Below are 20,260 nucleotides of genomic sequence, written 5' to 3'. Positions count from 1 at the left end.
TAAACTGGGTGGCGTGGACGATTCTAAACTGGGTGGCGTGGACGATTCTAAACTGGGTGGCGTGGACGATTCTAAACTGGGTGGCGTGGACGATTCTAAACTGGGTGGCGTGGACAACTCTAAACTGGGTAGTGTGGACAACTCTAAACTGGGTAGCGTGGACAACTCTAAACTGGGTAGCGTGGACAACTCTAAACTGGGTAGCGTGGACAACTCTAAACTGGGTAGCGTGGACAATTCTAAACTGGGTAGCGTGGACAATTCTAAACTGGGTAGCGTGGACAATTGTAAACTGGTAGCGTGGACAACTCTAAACTGGGTGGCGTGGACAATTCTAAACTGGGCGGCGTGGACAACTCTAAACTGGTAGCGTGGACAATTCTAAACTGGGTAGCGTGGACAATTCTAAACTGGGTGGTGTGGACAATTCTAAACTGGGTGGCGTGGACAATTCTAAACTGGGTAGCGTGGACAATTCTAAACTGGGCGGCGTGGACAACTCTAAACTGGGCGGCGTGGACAACTCTAAACTGGGCGGCGTGGACAACTCTAAACTGGGCGGCGTGGACAACTCTAAACTGGGCGGCGTGGACAATTCTAAACTGGTAGCGTGGACAATTCTAAACTGGGTGGCGCGGACAATTCTAAACTGGGTGGTGTGGACAACTCTAAACTGGGTAGCATGGACACCAATGTGACTGGACTTTGGATTTTGATTTATTAATTTTTTTGTGAAAAAGACTAAGAACCAGACAGAGCGCGTGGCGGGCAGATGGAGAGAAAGTGAGAAAGATGGGAAGAGAGTGACAGAGAGAGAAAAATAAAGTGACAGAGGGAGAGAGTGACAGACGGTGAGGGGGCGGGACAACACACAGGAGAACCTTTAACTAGACTAACCTTAGTGGACTCTATAATGAAGCAGTACACATTCACCTCGAGTTCCTGTGGTAATGAATGTCTTTAATGGTGTTCTGTCTCTCTCTCTCACACATACACAAGCAGTGACAGATGATGAAATCACATGACTTGGCTTGACTGCACAGTGCCACAGAGAAAAAACACCCACACCCACCCACCCAACCACCCACCAACAACCCCCCCACACATACCGACCCACACACACACACCCACCAACCAACAACAACCCACCCACCATCTCATAATTCAGTGTTAATGAAGAGGCTCTATAGAGAGCGAGTCCTTGAGAGAGAACACACGGTTACTCAGATGCTAAATCACCAGCGAGTGAAGAGGAGAGACGTGGTGGACGTCATGAGCTAATTTTCCATCCAGACGTTTAGCAAATGTTACGCAAATTTTCAAAAAGCTGCAAAAATTCTCATCACCTGTTAAATAAAAAAGTTCATCATAAGAGGAAGAGATTGTTTTGAAACTTGGCTTTAAGGTTTCGCTAGCTTGCTAACAAACTTGGCTTTGACTTGTTATCCAATGATCTTCTAAGTTAAATTACACAATTCTTCTTAGCTAGCTTGCTATCAAACCTAGCCTTTAGAAGTCAACCCAAATGCTTTCAGACTTTGCTACTGGTATCATTTAGACAATTTATAGTTAATCAATGCTAGCTTGCTTACTAGCCACCTTGGCTATTCGTTTAAATTACGCAATAGTTAACCTATTCTTAGCTAGCTTTCTATCAAAATACTGGTATAATTCTCACAAGTTACAGTTATTAAATTGTGCTAGCGTGCTTTTGCTAGCAAACTTGGCTTCTAGTTTAAATTACACAATCAATATTTAACCTAATGCTACCTAGCAAAACTGGTTAAGATTACAGATTTAATAGCAATTAATAGGTATCCCAATACTAGCTTACATTTGCTAACTAGCTAGCTTCAACACCATTTAAAAAAAATATATATAATTAATTGGATGCTAGCTATCTTGGCTATTAGTTTAAACTACAAAATTGTTGGTCAACCCAATGCAAGTTAACCTGGCTACTGGTTTTAATTCTACAATAATAGTAGGTTTAACATAAGCTAACTTGTTAGCAGACTTGGTTGGTTGTTAATGTCGAATACTGCTGGAGAGATAAGCTAACGAGCTTAGAGTCTGTCAAAATAGAATCCACTAATTTGACATGCTAATATGATCTGACAAAGTAGGCAAGTAAAATGGTGCTCAGTGAAAGCTTACTAGCTAATCATGCCCTCAGATGTGTTTAAAGCTAGTTAGCCAGCGCGTTAGTATCAAAATAGTGCAATATGTATTGGCTATCGACGAGGATTGGAGAACTGGTGTTAGGTAATGCTAGCTCACATCAAAACAGCCAGAAACTTGTGGGTTGTGATAGAAATGTAGGCAAGACAATAACTTTAGTCTGTGGAAAATAGAGGATGCTGGAGTAGACCTGAATATTGAGTGAAACCAATCATCAGACGCTAAAAGCTAGCTAACATTAGCTAATTTATCGCAGCATTAGCAGGATGGATTAAAGGAAGCTAATTCCGCAAAGTCAATAATAAATAAATAAATCAGAATGTCTCGTCATGTAAGAAGTTAATATTTCCTGCTCCGCCAAATGGTAAAAGCTTACACATTTCTAGCATGCTAGCTTGATTAGCTAGCTAGGACACTATCTACTTTTGCTTAGCCGTAACATTAGCATACTTGTTCAGACCAAATGAATTCCGTTTAGCTTAAATTGGCCACCTTCGTTGGTTGAAATGCCACACAGTTTACACTAGCAAACGTTAATCTAATGTTAATATTAGCTGCTTTACCTGTTAGCTAACATTAGCTACACTTTAGCTGCAACACTGCTAGCTAACATAGCTCAAACGGTCTAACTCCATGCTGTTGTTTTGGTTACATGTTAAAATGACCTTTTTTTTGTTTTGTTTGCTAGCTAGCTAAAGTTAGCCAGCATAAGGAGTAGCTAGCTACCTACTAGCTAGCTACCGTGCAAGCCATCGTGCTGTTATAAATATTCTGTACTCGCTAGGCTAAATCACTTTAAGACGCGAGTACCAAAACAGTACCGTGTATAATGAATAAGATGCGCTCGTTTACATAAAATTTGCATACATTTGCATAAAACCAATGGATGGACATGAGACTACAGAAATAGAAGAGAAGAGAAAAGACAGGAGAAGACATTTATTAAGAGGAAATCGAAGTCGACTACAGCTAGGCTAGAGCGCTAACGGAGAGAGGACGGCTCAGTTGTTAGCGTCCCCTCCTTCACTGTCCTGCTGGTCGCTGGTCCACAGGGTCAGGTTGTCCCTGAGCAGCTGCATGATGAGCGTGGAGTCCTTGTACGAGTCCTCGTTCAGATTGTCCAGGTGTCCGATGGCCTCGTCGAACGCCTCCTTGGCCAACTGGCACGCCTGCTCGGGCGCGTTCTGGATCTCGTAGTAGAAGACGGAGAAGTTGAGGGCCAGGCCGAGGCGGATGGGGTGTGTGGGCGCCATGTTCTTGGCGATGTCGAACGCCTCCTTGTAGGCGGCCTCGGAGGCGGCGACGGCGGTGGTGCGCTTATCTCCGGTGCCCACCTCGGCCAGGTAGCGCTGATAGTCGCCCTTCATCTTCAGGTAGAAGACTTTGCTCTCCAGTTGGCTCTCATCGCAGCTCTTGATGAGGTAGCTGTCGAGCAGCGAGAGAACATCCTGGCACACGCCCTCCAGCTCCTTCTCGATGGTCTCGCGGTAGGCTCGCACCAGCTCCAGCTTCTTCTCGCCGCCGTCCTGCGCTGCCGTCTTCTGCTCGATGCTGGAGGTGACGCGCCACGACGAGCGCCGCGCACCCACCACGTTCTTATACGCCACTGACAGCAGGTTGCGGTCCTCGTTCGACAGCGGCTCGTTCAACTCCGTCACCTGAGGGGAGCAAACAAAGGGGAATGGGAACGGGGGGGTGGGGGGTGAGAGAAGGAGCTGAATTTGAGACGTGGCCCTCAAATATACTCCATGTTAGTGATTAGCTACGACTCGACAAGGCGACAAATCCAAACGACTGCCTCGAATGATTCCGTGATCCGCACTTCCTTCAGTTCACCACTAGGGGTGTTACGATTTTTCACAGTATGATAATCTAGTCAAAAAAACTATAACTGTTTCACTGAATTTTTTTTCTTTTTCCTCCGATTATTTCTCCAAAATTTCTTTTTTTTTTTTTTGCGATTGCTGCGGCCAAAAAATGCTTCGATTTTGCTGCTGCTTTTTTTTTTTTTAAAAAAAAAAAAAACAACCCGTGGAGTTTTTTTTCCTATTTCGCAGTGACGTTTTAGCTGTACTCATGTTCGACCCACGTGAATCGAAGAGGGCTTTGGCTGAATGCGCGTTGCGATGCCGTCACTAGGTTTATATACAAAAAAAAAATAAAAAAAAAATAATAAAAATAACCCCCCACACACACACACCGGTAGACAGTACTAGTATTTTGAAAAAAAAAAATGAAAAAAAATGAATAGTGAGGTAACTCTCAGATCGAAACCATAACCGCGGTTTCATCGTATCCTCTCATGAAATGTGCATAAAGACATTACAAAGAAAAATACAACATGGAAGGAAGTAGCAGAGACAGTCGGCGTCTCTGGTGAGCACACGTAGCTAATACAGTTAGCGCGCTTTGTTAATCCACCAACGAATGAAATCCAGTATGAATCCGAGCACGTAACGTGTAAATCAAAACAACCGATTTTCACACTGATGAGCACGTTATTTAATTTGTGCTTAGCTAGCTACACACAGCTACTACCGATTCTCAATGGAAGCGCTGGACAGGCCACGCCCACAAGCAACAAGAGTAGCAATCTCTACAAGAGACAAATTACACGCGTGGAACATGAACAATTTGTCACTTGCTAGTGTGAACGTAGGCTCTATCTATCTATCTATCTATCTATGTTTACTATACAGCTATTTATTCAAGCATCTGTTAACCTCTCCTGTTTATTTTTTCTTTTCTGGCTACTCAACCATACACATCTCTTGCTCTGGTCATATTCCAGGCGTTACCTTCTCACCTTTGACCCCTGATCATTTTCAGTTGTCTCAATGCAGTAGTGTAAAGAAGTGGATTAATGTATGGGTTAAGCACATGGGTTGCCAGATTTGTTTGATAAAATCACACTCAGCTGGGTGAAACTGTAATTATGTAACCTATAACTCTATATTACATAAAACAACATAACTTAGACTCTGATACGACATAACAGCTTCTTCTCTTTACTTTGGCATAACCTTATTGTTGTATGCCGATTATAGGATTCATACGTGACAAGATATTTCCGTGCTACGCGATATCACTTTTGTTCAGACATGAAAATCATCACTACCCGTGCGTTCCATTCGGGATGAGGCTCTCTACTCATGCAGCATTTCTGCGCCTCGTTTATAAATCACAAAATGACCTTTATGTAAAACGTAAATCTCCTTATTTCAGATTAATAGTTGTTGTTTTTTTTTTTTTTATGATCAGCACAATCTCGTTCGTCAACAAGGATCCGATGAACGTTTCAAGGTTCCTTTTCGGTTTGAATGCAGCACAAAACATAGCTTTAAAATAATCTCAGCATCATCGAAAATATGTAATTGACCAGAAATGTGTCTAAAAAAAAAAAAAAAATATCCATGCCTATAATATAATTCTGATCTAACGATCGTCCCGACCTTGCGTCCAATGTCAAGGGAGAGACTGCACACTAGGCGCATGAGGATGAGATTAAAGGGGGGAAAATATGACATGAGGTATGTCTGTTTAAAAAAAAAAATAATGCACGTCATCAGGAAAAATATATATTTTAAAATCTGACTTTAAGACAGACGTGTGCGAGTGTGTGTGTGTCATTGCAGATTGCATCATAGGATTTGAGCATCCTTTTGTGCACGGACGTACGATGCTGCGGACGACGGGCGGACGCTTACCCGTCTCATCATCTCGCGTCCGATCATGAAGCCACAATGGACATCTTCGTTATTAACAGATGTGAAGTGTAAAAAAATGGAGATTTGAGAATGTACTGTTATTGTCATAACTGGATAATTAAATTGCACAACTCCTGAAACAGTGACACCTTAGCGTGTGTAAAATTTACAAAACAGAATACCTGTGAAAACATCACAGAAAAAAACACACACATATACATATACATATATATATATATATATATATATATACATACACACACAAACAGTAATATATTTTATTTCTAATCCTTTTATGGTGTACTTGCCATCACAAAGAGATCCAGCTCCAGCAGTGACAAAAGACAGGGTTGCCAGATTGACGTATTATGTTTCTTTGAAATTTTAAATTTCACACCCAGGAGAATGTGTATGTGGATACGTGGTGATGGTAAAGAAATCATATAGCGATTTGTAATATTTAAGTTCAAGTTTAGAGCATATGATTTACCTCTAATCAGAGGTATGAATTAGACGAATCTGGCAACCCGGGTTAAAGCAGAAACAGCAGCAGTGAATGTGCTGCTGCACTGCATTATATGGTGCTGTCAGATTTGCTGCATGCATGCATAAGGATTCAAATTTCTGCTCTACAATGCGACAAAAAATACATATTACACTAATGAATAATAATAAATAATAATAATCACACGATTACAGAGTCACTCACCAGCTTCATGGCGGCGGCCATGTCATCGTAGCGCTCCGCCTGTTCGGCCAGCCGAGCCCTCTGGATGAGCTGCTCCCTGTCTGCCATCTTTCAGCACGTCTATTTGTTAACACTGGTCAACTAAAGCCTTGTTTTTTGTCCCTCCCGAGCCCTCTTTTCTATTCTCTTATCCTCTCTTTCTTTCGCGCACTCTCTCTCTCTCTCTCTCTCGCTCTCTCTCTGCAGCGTCCTGCTGTCTGTCAATCCTGCTCACACAAGGGCTGGGAAAGGGGGCGTGGCCTGAGCGCAGTCTATTTAATGGGTGACGTCACGTTCTAAAAATAGCCCGGACGGAGGCGCAGGAGTGCGCATGCGCAGTGCTGCTGCTGTTGCAGCGTTCAGGAGAATTTGCTATAGTAAATTGATGCTATTACGATAGCAGTGTGTGTGGATTTCTTTTTTCTTTCTTTCTTTTATACCTACACTATATGGCCAAAAGTATATGATGACACATCCGCGTGTGTTCCTTCCTTAAACTGTTCCCACAATTATATATCTAGATCTATATATAGATAGATAGATAGCGGTGTCTTCGTATACTGTAGCATTACACAATTTCCCTTCACTGGAACCAAGAAGCCCAAAACTATTCCAGCACGACAATGCCCCTGTGCACAAAGCAAGCTCCATGAAGACATGAGTTCATGTCCCAAGGAGTTGAGTCAGCAAAAGCGTGTTCCGGTATTGCTATATTTGTCCTGCTACACTACACGGTCGTTTAGAGTTTACAGCCCATGCTCTGTGTTATACGTACGTCCTGCGTATTTATCGTCTCACGCTGTTGTGCGTTTGCACTTTATGTAGTCCTGCGTACTGTTCCGTGTTGCAGCATGGTCCTGAAGAAACGATATTTCGTTGTATTTTGTATACAAGCTATATAGAGGATTGACAATAAAAACCCCACTTGTTTTGAAATGACATACTATACACTATTTTCTCTACCGTCTATCCATCCATCCATTTTCTGTACTGCTTATCCTACACAGGATCATGGGAAGCCTGGAGCCTATCCCAGAGGACACAACCTGGGGGACACCCTGGACAGGGTGCCAGCCCACGGCGGGGCACAATCACACACCATGGACAATACAGAGCTGCCAAATCAGCCTACAACGTTTGTCTTTGTTATCCGATTTATCAAATTACACACCACAAAGTAAAGATTTTCTCGTCTACACGGAAACAGTGAAAACTGAATATAATTACAATTTCTCCATTGTTGAGATTTTTTTTTTTTTCTTCAATTAAATTTTTTTTTAAATCCAGGTGACATTCATAGGTATAACTTTAATAATTGAGGGTTGTGATTTCAACTACAGTAAGAAAATCAGGAAATCATGGACCCTTGAGGAGGTCTTCAGAACTACGGACCATGTGTATATTTGTCTCTAAATAAAAAGTGTTTCTCTCTGATGAGAAGAGAAAGAAAAAAAAAAGCTGACAGGCTATGTTCTGACTATATGTCGCTCTTTCTACGCAAGTAAATAAAATATACAGTGGCTATTGAGGAAATCCATATGAACAGAGCCTTAGCTGCTAGGACTACGTCTTGTGTTTCCTTTGAATCTAATTTTAGACCACTTTTTTTTTTTTTTTTTTTAACAAAATGCAATGCAAATTTCTCTTCGACGCAATGTGCGTTAGTGTAGTTTTCGATAAATTACCCCTCTTAAAGGTGAACTGATCCACCCCGGGAGATCACTGTGCACCATCAGCACTGTGCTTCTTCCTTCCCGAGGCAATGCAGCCACTTCTGCTGACACTGAAAACTCCAAACATGCTGACTTAGTCCTTTATTTCCTCTCCTCGCTCAGGCATTACATTAAAGCGCCAATCAGGAATTACCTGCTGATTGCGGTTAAATCTGATTGGGCCAGATTACTTCCTGTTAGCTGTAAACTCTTTTACAATATGACAATTTGAGTTAATCCCAGTCTGTGTTCTAACCGTCTGAAGTGCGAGTCTTTCAGGGGGCGCTGGAGTTCATTTTCTCTAGACAGTTCTCCCAGAAACTCACGAGCCGGTTGTCTTTGTTGGCGCAGAAGTCAGTGAAGTCTCGGAGGAGACGCTCGGCGAGCTTTTCGTCTCCCAGGACGCCGGTGCGCCACGCTTTGGTCAGCATGGTGTTGTAGGCCCAGTGGTAGCCGACACGCTCCTCGGGGCCAAACAGACACTGACTTGCCGAGGAGGCGGAGTTACGCCGGCGCCGCTGCTGACCGCTCGAGTATTTCCTCTTCGAGTAGGGCAACTGCATGAACAATGTGCCTGGACAAGAGATCGTATACAATATAATATACAACGTGAGAGACCAGGTAGGAAAGTGAAACGTCCTCTGATTGCGTTTAAAGGAAGAAGTTTCCACAGCTCCCCAAACGTTCTCGATAATAAATCCATTAGCTGGCAAACTGGAACCGTAAAAGCTCCAATGTGCTGTTCATTCGCATGTTTTGTTTGCCCAAAACATACATACATATACACACGCACACATACATATTATATATATGTTTACACATTAAACACGTCGAGCTTTATTTGAAACATAACCATAAAAGCTATTTTACCTGTGACGTGGATGTACTGCGGCTTGTTTTCAGCAGGGAAGCTGTAAGCCGAGGCAGAAAATTTATCCTGGACAAAGCCAAACCTGATAAACGGAGAAAGCCGAAGTCGTTTCACTGCTACAGGAAATGAATCACCTGGGCGCTTTAAACACGTTCTCGGTTTACCTGTAAAGAATGGCCTCCTGGAAGAGCTGCATCCGGTCCCAATACGTCTCTGGTTCGAACCCTGACCGAGACAGTGACATCAGGGTCATCGAATCATCTCTCGCACAACAAGGTCAAAACACGCTACGATCGAGTGCAAAAGTTTGTACACCCCACGCCATTTAAAACGGAACGGTATACAGTTTCGGTATACGATAAAGTATATTATCAGCTTCATAAAATAACAGCATGAGCGCGTAAGTTCCCGAGTCGGTCTCGAACTTTACGCTGACGAAGAGAGCGATCCGGTTTTAAGACGGAGCGACGGCTCCACTGCGAAACTCCAGACAAGAACTATACGATTACATTTTGGATCATCCGTGTAAGTTTGCGTGCTCTCACCGTCGAACAGGTTGTCGTTCGCGTCTTTGAGAAGGCACTGGATGTTGAGGGGGATGAAGAGCTGAGCGCGCAGCGGGTCTCCGTACAGATACGAGGGCAAAGCGAACGGCACCTCCAGCACTGGTACCAGCAGGAAACCGCAGGACGCCGCCTTCCTGTGCCAGCCTTGCACCTGACACGACACCATCGCACACATTTAATAGCCCTTAACCCACTTTAGAAAGGACAGTCTAGAAAGTTAAAATGCAGTCTGCTAGTTACTGTACACGATTAAAGAAGAAGCCACTTTAATAGTGTAAAATATTTAAAATGTTCACATGATACCGAACTGGAGGGTTTCAGTCCCATCCGAAACTACCAATTCCATTGTTTTTGCAGTAGGCTAAAGATATTAGGGTTTGAGAACAAAACATCAATATGACAAGAGTTTCAACTTTTATTTCCTGCTATTTATATGCAGCAAAAAGAGCAAAAAAGTTTTAGAACATGTGACTGACTGGTGTTTCTGGTTACCCTGGTGTGTCATGTTGAAACAATAAATAGCTCTGACCATCTGATTCTTGGTTTTAGTCTTCAGTTTCACCTGTGAAGACTGCATTTCTTGTTAAAAAGGATAAACAAACATTTAGACCAGAGAGCTGTCTATGGGAGAAAAGCAAACCATTTGGAAACCATGAAAAGAGGGAAAAATCAAATCAGAGGCATTGAGTAAGCATTGGCCATAGCTAATAGAACACATTGGAATGTCCTGAAAAAGAAAGAAACCGCTGGGATACTGAGGAACAGACACCAGAACGGGTCGGCCGAGCAAAACAACAGCAGCTGATGACAGAAACGTTGTGAGAGCTGTGAAGAAAACAACAAAACACAAAACAAACAGTCCGTGAGCTCACCATCAACCTCCACAGGGCAGGGATGAAGGTATCACAGGAAGACTTTGAGAGCAGAACGAGAGAAGCCATACCACACGATGCAAAGCACTCATCAGCAGTAAGAATCGGAAACCGATTGGAATTCGCACAGAAATACAGTGACGAGCCACAAAAGTGGAACCAAGAAGAACTTCTACCAACGTGTGGAGAAAGAAAGGATCTGCTCATGATCCAAAACATACAAGTTCATCTATAGAGGAGGTGTCATGGCTTGGGGTTGCATGGCTGCTTCTGGAACATTCTCACTAATCTTTATTGATGATGGAACTCATGATGGTAGCAGAAGAATGAATTCACAAGGAAGATTTTGTCTGCCAATTTACAGAGATATGCATCCAGATTAATTGGGAGGAACTTCATCGTGCAGCAAGACAACGATCCGAAACACACCGCCGTCTCAACAAAGTACTTCATCGGGGGGGAAAGTGGAAAGTTTTAGACTGGACAAGTCAATCACCTTAACCCAACTGAGCAGAATTTCACCTCCTGAAGAGGACACTGAAGGGAGACACCCCCCGAAACAAACAACAAGTGCATGAAGCTGTGTTAAACGCCTGGAAAAGCATCCCAAAAGATGAACCCAACAATTTAGTGATGTCACTTAGTCTAATGTTTGATGCAGTTATTGAAAATAATGGATATGCAACCGAATATGAAGTGTTGTTTTTCTCTCAAACCCAAATGTCTTGTGAACAGCACAAACGACTGAATCGGCCTTGCCGTTCCCATAGGCAGAGGGGACTGTATGTTAATTACAGCTAACGTCATTCATCTGAGGTATGGGGATTCTTTTTGTACTGGTCCGATCACTGACCATCTCGAAGAGCACCGCCGCCGTCACGGCCATCCAGTGCAGCTTGATCTCGAAGGCCGTGTTGGGCGAGAAGTTGCCATGGTAATAGCAGCTACACCATTCGGTACGATCGCTGCGGTTGTTCACGTCCACGTCCAGAGTGACCGTCTTCTGCTCCGGTACTGTAGCGGCTGAGAGAGAGAGAGAGAGAGAGAGAGAGAGAGAGAGAGAGAGAGGAAAAGACACACAGAGGGTCACAAAGATAGCAAGAAGGAGAGAGGGGGGAAATGGAGTGTGGTGAGAGAGAGAGAGAGAGAGAGAGAGAGAGAGAGAGAGAGAGAGAGAGAGGGAGGGAGGAAAAGATACACAGAGGGTCACAGAGAAGGAGACAAGGGGGAGTGTGGTAAGAGATGGAGGGAGTGAGAGAGGGAGGGAGAGAAAGAGAGAAAGAGGGAGATGGACATATTATTGGATGGATGACAAAAACATGACTAAAATGAAAGTTCCAAAAACGGAAAAACCCCGCCGGGCTCCTCAGCTAATAGAGTTAACATGCAAATAGGCTTAACTAGCTAACTTGATCAGAATTTAAGTGGGCGTGCTCATTCATGTTGTCGATACGTAGCCGAGAGCCGTATCCGGTAGTGGGCGGGGCCACATACGAGGTAACGTGTACCTAGCAGGGCGGCGGCTTGGCTGCGTCCCCCGAAGCTGCGGCTGAACGAGCTGTGTCGGCTGGCGTACGAGGCGGGTCGGCTGGGCAGCCACGGCAGCAGGAAGGCGGGAAGATCACACGGGCGACGTTCCTCCAGCACGAACGCCACCTCGAACCACTTCCTCTGGAACAGCGCAAAGTCGTCGAGCGCCGCCGTAGACACAGCGCTGCTGCACGGGGCTGCGGGTTCAGGACAGGAGTTACGAGCGTCGTTAAAAAGGTTAGTATGTAGAACTTTGGGGGACATCTTTGGTAGAAAACTGCTGCTGTCAGCTATCTGTGAAAGAACTTTTCATAAAGGTTTTAGTCACGTGAGCCTGACGTGACTCTCACCCTTCTCGTTCTCCTTGTCGACGATTCTGTAGAAGTAGAAGCCGTAGACGAACGTGCGCATGGCCTCGCCGGACGCGTGAGCGATCAGGCCTTCGTCGAGCATTTTCTACACAAACACGAGCAGACAGAGTAGCACACTGTGTTCACACTTACTTCCTGTTACCAATTAAGTGATTTAATAATAATAATAATAATAATAATAAATAAAAAAACACAACCACACAACTTGGACATTCTACACTATTCAATTGAACCATAGACGGATTAAAAACATAACGATGTGTCATTCTGTATTATACAAATGACAGTAACATCACACCACCCTGCTGATGATTAGTTTCCTACACCAGCACACCCCCAAGTGCACTTAAATCACTAAACCTCTCACCCTAATTAACCACGCATGAAGGACGCACGGGACTTGTTCATGTGTACCTGCATGATCTCCACAGCGATGCCTTGCGTGGCCACGTTCTCCACGGTGTTCATCAGCCAGTGCACCACCTCAGCACTGATGAAGCAGTTAGGGGTCAAACATTTCTGCTCAGGCAGCAACTGGACGCCCGTACTGCGCGCGCACACACACACACAGTATATTTAACGCAATGTAAGCAGTAATGTTAATAGAAAACGTCTTGCTGGTGTCAGGACTCTTACTTCGGGTGTTTGATGGCCTCCAGAATCTCCAGCATGGTGGAGGAGGAGGACAGGTTACCCTGCTGAGCCCTGAGAGGAGAGGACCATCGTCAGAAGAACGTCATCATCAGCATCGTGTCAAAGAGAGCGCTTCTTTCCTTGACAGTACGCTACTACATCAGCAGTCGTTAGCTACCTTACACTCGGAATTCATATTTCCCAGTTGCCTAGCAACAGTGTTCTCAGGTGTCTACCGACTCTGTCGTGCGTAATCATGTTACAAACACAAACTTTATTAAATAAATAAATAACATTTTTAATCTATACATTAGAAATGTGTATTTACCCTGGTTCAGGTCCTGAAGTAGTCTCTGTAGCTCCGCCCACCACCATCCTGTCATTTGATAGGTTCCCTCCTTTCTCTATTGACCCAGAATCGGCAGGATTGGCTGCAGGAGGCTCGGCAGGAATCTTCAGGAAGCGACCAAAGAATTAAATGCAGCCGTATTTTAATAAATACTAACTAGTTCAATATTGAAAATGATACAGACGCCATTAAATCTGCTTACATGCAACGAATCTCTCTCTCTCTCATATATATATATATATATATATATATATATATATATATACACATATATAAGAAACAGTTTATTTATGTAAACATTGTAGACATAAATGTGTTTTTCACACAGTTGGTTACTGAACATTTATACAGTGCCCTCCACTAATATTGGCACCCCCGGTAAATATGAGCAAAGAAGGCTGTGAAAAACTGTCTTTATTGTTTAACCTTTTGACCTTTTGTTAAAATAAAAAGCCCGGTTAAGCCCTAAGGTCTATTTTTAATATCCAACGTAGAGTGTTAGTCGGTTAAGCCCTTACTAACACTCTTGATGTTGATTCTTCTTTTCATTTGAAAAGCTGTTCAGAAGCACACAAGCATAAAAGACAAACACGAACGACAGACTGGTCAGGCCTGTTTTGTGCACGGAGGAAACAAGAGCCCGAGGACGTTACTGACCTGAGAGTGAGACAGGTAGGAGGAGCGAGGGCTACGAATAAAATCCAACATGAACGCAGCGTCCTGTCAGCATACAGGAGAAAAACAAGACAAAGCCACACAGAGAGAGAGAGAGAGAGAGAGAGAGAGAGAGAGAGAGAGAGACACAGAAGAACCCAGGAAGTTGAATGTGATCATTCAGCAGGAAGCCTGCAGGACTTCAGCACCGCACAGTTTCAATTCCACATTCATAAATCGATACAACTGTGTACGTGATCATTTTACAGCTAGCTAATTCCTCATAAAAGTGTAATTAATTAACGCAAAAATATAAAAGAACACAAATTTCCACTTCCGCGCCATAGCTACGATAAACCCGTTATAAATCCTCAATTATGTTTAGTGTCTAATTGATCTACATTACAGTGAACCATGAACACATTCATAATCCTGTTATAATGCATTCATAAGGCATTGTACATGTTGTAATTATTTATGAAAACGCATTACAGTTCACGCACTATGAATGGTCAACATGACGCATTATAAGTAGCATTCATAACCCATCACATCACTAATCCTACAGAAACCCAACCGAACATTTTAGGTGTTTTTTTTCTTTCTTTCTTTCTTTCTTATAATAATAAACGAGTGAACAAATAATAAAAAATTCTGGCAAAAGAAAAAGAAAAAAAAAAACCCCCAATAACAACCTTAAATTAAAAGAAAACATTCACTGACGTGCAAGAAGGCAACATGACAAACAGCCGGGGGGGGGGGGGGGGGGGGGGGGTAAACTTTTGCACAGGATGATCGGTGTAAATTACTATTATTTTGTATAAAGATCTTTTTTTTTTTTTTCATTTTGTTTCCCAGAAGACAAAATAATAAACAGTTTACACCGATCACCCTGTTCAAAAGTTTACACCCCCCTGGCTCTTAATGCATGGTGTCTTAATTACAATAGTAATTGTGAGAAATAAAAACACTTCTTAGTGACTGCCAGGTTTATAAACATTGTTTATGCAGCACTCATACCAATTAATAAGTGCATTATAAACATAAAATATATAATAATTATGAAAGAACTTAAAATGCCTCATTGATGCATAATAACGTTATGAACTCATTCACAGAAAATGTTACTGCGTTTATTTATTTATTTATTTTTTTATATCACCAAATTCTGCTTTAAATATCGTTAATAATTTACACGATATTCCACTGACATTCCCGGGAAAAATCTATCATCACATAAATAATTACAGCGCTTCATAAGAGCTGTGGGCCTTCACGGTGCAGGGTCACTGTTCCTATAGCAACGTCCCTCACCAGCCTCTCATTCTTTATTTGGAAATAAACCAATACAAATAAATAAATAAATAAATAAATGCAGCCTGTCGTGTTACCGAGAGACTCAGAAAGTGCTTACTGACTTTTTCAAAGCACTGACACTAGAGACTCCTTACTTTAAATGCATTATTAGAAACCTGTGATTTACGGCTGCAGTACCGTCCCAGATGTTGTGCTGGAAAATTATTTCTACAACAGTTAGTTACGGTCCACTAACTTGATTAACATTCACACAAATTCGAATTCTAGCAATCGTTTGTTACGTTAAACTCGTTACTACACTTACTTTATACTCCAGCTTCCTGCGTATGGCTGAATTACAGCGGTGCTGATGTTTAGGGCGAATCAACAGCTGTCCAATCAGAAGTGAAAATTCAACAGCGCTGCACTTTTACAAAAATGACCACACTAGTCATTAGCATTAGGTTTTATGGGTTACATGCTGCTTCAGTTTTGCCTGGTCTAATACGCCTGGTTTAGCTAATTAGCAGGATGTAAACTGTGCAGTTCGGACTTCCTGCTGTTTAAGGTCGGAAAAGAAATGATAGGCAAAGCAAAAAATAAAAAATAAAAAAAATCACCACACACACAGACAAAATTATAACTGGAATCAACAACGTGTAAAATGATTTAGGGAAAAAATAAGACCCCACCCCCAAGATGATTACAACGAATACAAAAGGAGCCAAGCTACATGCAGCAATGACAGGGGTCCAAGCACTCTTGCGAGGTGCAACCGTAAGAAGATGAATTTTAAAAAGAAAAAAAAACAACTACTACAAAAAAAAAAAAAAACACAAGTATAGGAGATGAAAATATTTTTTAGAAATAAATTTAAAAAAAAAGTAATTATAAAGCAATGCACTGAGTTTTCCAGAAATAAAAATGTCATTTGTGGTTGCCATGACGAATTTCATTAATAACGAATATGTATAAAGTTTACAAAATAGACATAGCATCCTTTTAAATGATTGTAAGGCAGTAACCAAGAAGAAGAAAAAGAAGAAATATATAGAAAAGGAACAAAACAAACAAACAAACAAACAAACAAAGGACTCTGCACTCACTTGGTGCTTGGCCCCCTATAAACAAATACTGTACATACAAGAGATGTACCAGAATAGAGCAGATAAGCAAGTGCGCACACACACACACACACATGCACACGCGCGCGCACACACAAACACACGCGCGCGTCTCTCCCCATTTAAAGCAATCTGTCACCTTTCTAGGGCTGTCAACATAGGTAGTTGCCATGGCAATGACAGCAGCAGCATCATTGAATGACGTGTTTGTTTTAACCACTGCATGCTGAGAGGCAGCCTGCTGATCCTCCAGAGTCCTACGGAGAGAAAGAGAGAGTGTGTGTGTGTGCACGAGCATGTGTGTGTTTTCCCCAACATTACCCTAATGAATATTACAGAGATGCATTTTTAATTAAGAATGAAAAATGAGATAAAATCGCCCTATGCCACTCCGCTCTGCGTTAAAGATGCGCTCAGAGAGTTTTTTGTTTAGCTACTCACTAAAATCAAATAATTACATCTCCTGTCTTTAGTGTGCAAAGCTACAAATCTCTCTCTCTCTCTCTCACACACACACACACACGCGGGTAGAAAGCTTGATTTTCTATATTATTTCTCAGTATTTCTCTATCAGTGCGATCGATAGCTAATTAGGCTAATCAGGAACATCCTAATGTTTGTGTAACGTAATCCAGGTGCAGTTACATCACGGTTTACATTCATGCAGTTCCACTTTCTTGCATGCGACGACATGAGATAGGAGCTACAGTAGACGTGATGCTATTACCATGGCAACGTGCTATGAGGACGGAGTAGGACTTACTTGTGAGTCTGATCCAGCTCGAGCAGTGTAGTGAGAGCCGAAGCGCCTTTCTTAACCAGCGGAGGTGCTAGAGGCTCTGTGGTGTAAGGAGAGAGCGGTGACGTCACCTGAAGACCCTTCATGGCCGCGCCTTTCTGTCAACACAGTAGCGATGACGGGAGTAACGAAAAGTTCTACTAAACTGCCTCCATGTCTGTAAAGAAGGTGTGGGTACTGTGCTGTCATTCGCAGAGAGAGGCGTGGCCTCTCTGTCTGGCAACCCACCTCCGTGTTCTTGTCTACTCACCCGGATGATCCGGTCGGATCGATGTCGTCTCCGGATTCTGTTCAGCCCCTCCAGAAAGCGTATGAAGCCATCGAGCAGAGCCCAGTCTCCAGAGCCCGCCGCTGCCCCTGGTCCCTCCCCATACACGTCCCAGTGGCCCTCGCCGTCCGCCACACGCCTGGCCCCGCCCGCCGGGAGCAACAGGAAGCGGGTGCGCCAGAACTTTAGCGAGTCGATAAGACTGTGGAGAGGAACGAGCGGTGAATGCCAGCACCACCTGTAGTACGGTGTAGAAAAGACAGAAGATGGTTTGTGAGAGTGCACCTGAAGTCCTCGGAGCCGGCGGAGCAGATGTACTGGTCCAAGTAGTTCCACTTGTACTCCTCCAGTCGCTCGTGACCGAACTCCACCCAGCACGGCACAAAATGGCCGTCGGCATGAGGGGGGCACAAACTGTAGCTGTACTGAATCTGGGTGGACTCGTACGGATACCTACAACACACACACACACACACGGTACACACACGGTACACACACGGTACACACACGGTACACACACGGTACACACACGGTACACACACACGATACACACACACGGTACACACACGGTACACACACGGTACACACACGGTACACACACACACGATACACACACACACGATACACACACACGATACACACACACGATACACACACACGATACACACACACAAAAGGCACCAGCGTAGTATAACTAAACCAATGCTTACACTTCTTTTAGCAGTGATACCAATTAATATCAGACCAATATGTATTAAGTGTGTGTGAGTGTGTTTATGTGTTTATTGTGTGTGGTGTGTGTGTGTGTATTGTGTGTGTATTGTGTATGTTTTGTGTATTGTGTGTTTATTGCGTATTGTGTGTTTACTGTGTATCGTGTGTGTTTACTGTGTATTGTGTGTTTATTGTGTATGTTTTGTGTGTGTTTATTGTGTAGTGTGTGTGTATTGTGTGTGTTTATTGTGTATTGTGTGTGTATTGTGTGTTTGTGTATTGTGAGTTTATTGTATATTGTGTGTGTTTACTGTGTATTGTGTGTTTATTGTATATTGTGTGTGTTTATTGTGTATTGTGTGTGTGTTTATTGTGTATTGTGTGTGTGTTTATTGTGTATTGTGTGTGTATTGTGTGTTTGTGTATTGTGTGTTTATTGTATATTGTGTGTGTTTATTGTGTATTGTGTGTGTGTTTATTGTGTATTGTGTGTGTGTTTATTGTGTATTGTGTGTTTGTGTATTGTGTGTTTATTGTATATTGTGTGTGTTTACTGTGTATTGTGTGTTTATTGTGTATGTTTTGTGTGTGTTTATTGTGTAGTGTGTGTGTTTATTGTGTATGTATTTATTGTGTATTGTGTGTGTGTTTATTGTATGTGTGTATTCTGTGTGTATTGTGTGTGTTTTGTGTATGTTTTGTGTATTGTGTGTGTGTTTATTGTGTATTTATTGTATATTGTGTGTGTTTATTGTGTGTATTGTGTGTGTTTTGTGTATTGTGTGTGTGTGTATTGTGTGTGTTTATTGTATATTGTGTGTGTTTATTGTATGTGTGTATTGTGTGTGTTTTGTGTATTGTGTGTGTGTGTATTGTGTGTGTTTATTGTATATTGTGTGTGTTTATTGTATATTGTGTGTGTTTATTGTATGTGTGTATTGTGTGTGTTTTGTGTATTGTGTGTGTGTATATTGTGTATTGTGTGTGTGTATTGTGTGTGTTTATTGTATATTGTGTGTTTATTGTATGTGTGTATTGTGTGTGTTTTGTGTATTGTGTGTGTTTTGTGTATTGTGTGTGTGAAACTGACTTGGGCAGGTAGCGTGTAACGGTGATGATTTTGTCTTTTAGACAGACTTTGTGGAAAGTTCGCCCCATACTGAGCCAGTACAGACTCTCCTCCTCCTCGGCCTTCCTCCGAGACACCAGCCCTGTTATTGATCAGAACGGAGCGTCATTTCTCCAGGACCATGGTGCAACACTTAACAACAGAGCGGCACAGGACAAATACACAACACAGTGTGAGACGAGGCAGGGACAAGAAACACGCAGTTTGGTTATAACCACAATGTTATGGCCACTGACATAGCTACTGAGAGAGAGAGAGAGAGAGAGAGAGAGAGAGAGAGAGAGAGAGAGAGAGAGATGGAGCCAGACAGGAAGGAGAATACATGATGTGTAATCTGTAGAGAGCTCTGACCCTCCTTCAGCACTTTATTTACCCCTGGAGTAGAGAGGGCTGCTGCTGAGGGGCGGAGCCACGGTAGGCGGAGCTTTCCTGCTGTTGGGCTGGACGATGATCTGATAGCCCTGCATCAGCCTCTGGCAGATAAACTCCTCAAACACACGTGGTGCGCTCATCACGGGGGCCTCGTCATCACGCCTGAGGCGCGCACACAAGTCATGATTATTTATCTCTGTGAGAAATCCTCGGGAAATGTTTGCTTCAGAGAAGTAATACTACACATCGGAACGTGCTGCTACAGGAAAATAACCAGCGGCAGTTCAGTCAGGAACGCTAACGGGACTAAAAGGACGGGAAAGTGGCCAAGAAGGCCCTTACTTCCGCAGTGTGTGTGTGTGTGTGGGTGTGTGGGTGTGTGTAC

General features: G+C 42.9%; 2 protein-coding genes across 9 annotated transcripts in view; both read right to left on the bottom strand.

Moving 5' to 3' along the window:
• Nucleotides 1-1,868: 1,868 nt before the first annotated feature.
• On the bottom strand, nucleotides 1,869-6,878 carry ywhah (tyrosine 3-monooxygenase/tryptophan 5-monooxygenase activation protein, eta polypeptide). The gene is made up of 2 exons (XM_017489307.3): nucleotides 6,598-6,878; nucleotides 1,869-3,839 (listed from the first exon to the last, which is right to left on the bottom strand). The coding sequence occupies exons 1-2, from the start codon at nucleotides 6,682-6,684 to the stop codon at nucleotides 3,183-3,185; spliced, it is 744 nt and encodes a 247-aa protein (XP_017344796.1). The 5' UTR covers nucleotides 6,685-6,878; the 3' UTR covers nucleotides 1,869-3,182.
• A 1,538-nt stretch (nucleotides 6,879-8,416) lies between these two features.
• depdc5 (DEP domain containing 5, GATOR1 subcomplex subunit) overlaps nucleotides 8,417-20,260 on the bottom strand; it is a 30,282-nt gene continuing 18,438 nt past the window's right edge. For 6 of the 8 annotated variants that reach the window (XM_053686634.1, XM_053686636.1, XM_053686637.1 and 3 more), the window contains 17 exons: nucleotides 19,877-20,037; nucleotides 19,465-19,585; nucleotides 17,946-18,113; nucleotides 17,643-17,862; nucleotides 17,357-17,490; nucleotides 16,733-16,850; nucleotides 14,177-14,239; nucleotides 13,499-13,623; nucleotides 13,174-13,242; nucleotides 12,952-13,084; nucleotides 12,517-12,622; nucleotides 12,145-12,363; nucleotides 11,490-11,659; nucleotides 9,744-9,915; nucleotides 9,363-9,423; nucleotides 9,198-9,280; nucleotides 8,417-8,901 (listed from right to left, as the gene is read on the bottom strand). In XM_053686634.1, the coding sequence (XP_053542609.1) occupies nucleotides 8,603-8,901; nucleotides 9,198-9,280; nucleotides 9,363-9,423; nucleotides 9,744-9,915; nucleotides 11,490-11,659; nucleotides 12,145-12,363; nucleotides 12,517-12,622; nucleotides 12,952-13,084; nucleotides 13,174-13,242; nucleotides 13,499-13,623; nucleotides 14,177-14,239; nucleotides 16,733-16,850; nucleotides 17,357-17,490; nucleotides 17,643-17,862; nucleotides 17,946-18,113; nucleotides 19,465-19,585; nucleotides 19,877-20,037 (2,422 nt within the window). In that variant the 3' untranslated portion in view covers nucleotides 8,417-8,602. Of the gene's footprint in view, nucleotides 8,902-9,197; nucleotides 9,281-9,362; nucleotides 9,424-9,743; nucleotides 9,916-11,489; nucleotides 11,660-12,144; nucleotides 12,364-12,516; nucleotides 12,623-12,951; nucleotides 13,085-13,173; nucleotides 13,243-13,498; nucleotides 13,624-14,176; nucleotides 14,240-15,798; nucleotides 16,029-16,732; nucleotides 16,851-17,356; nucleotides 17,491-17,642; nucleotides 17,863-17,945; nucleotides 18,114-19,464; nucleotides 19,586-19,876; nucleotides 20,038-20,260 lie in introns of those variants that run through there. The other 2 variants (XM_053686638.1, XM_053686641.1) reach the window with 2 other exon arrangements.

Source organism: Ictalurus punctatus, chromosome 16 (assembly GCF_001660625.3).
Source record: "Ictalurus punctatus breed USDA103 chromosome 16, Coco_2.0, whole genome shotgun sequence".
Classification (NCBI taxonomy): domain Eukaryota; kingdom Metazoa; phylum Chordata; class Actinopteri; order Siluriformes; family Ictaluridae; genus Ictalurus; species Ictalurus punctatus.
This window is presented reverse-complemented; position numbering and strand designations above follow the sequence as displayed.

Bases quoted from the DNA above. Each gene is read 5' to 3' on its own strand.
- ywhah (XM_017489307.3), bottom strand. From the start codon at position 6,684: ATGGCAGACAGGGAGCAGCTCATCCAGAGGGCTCGGCTGGCCGAACAG. The intron at 3,840-6,597 runs GTGAGTGACTCT...TGCTCCCCTCAG, and splicing joins TGGCCGCCGCCATGAAGCTG to GTGACGGAGTTGAACGAGCC.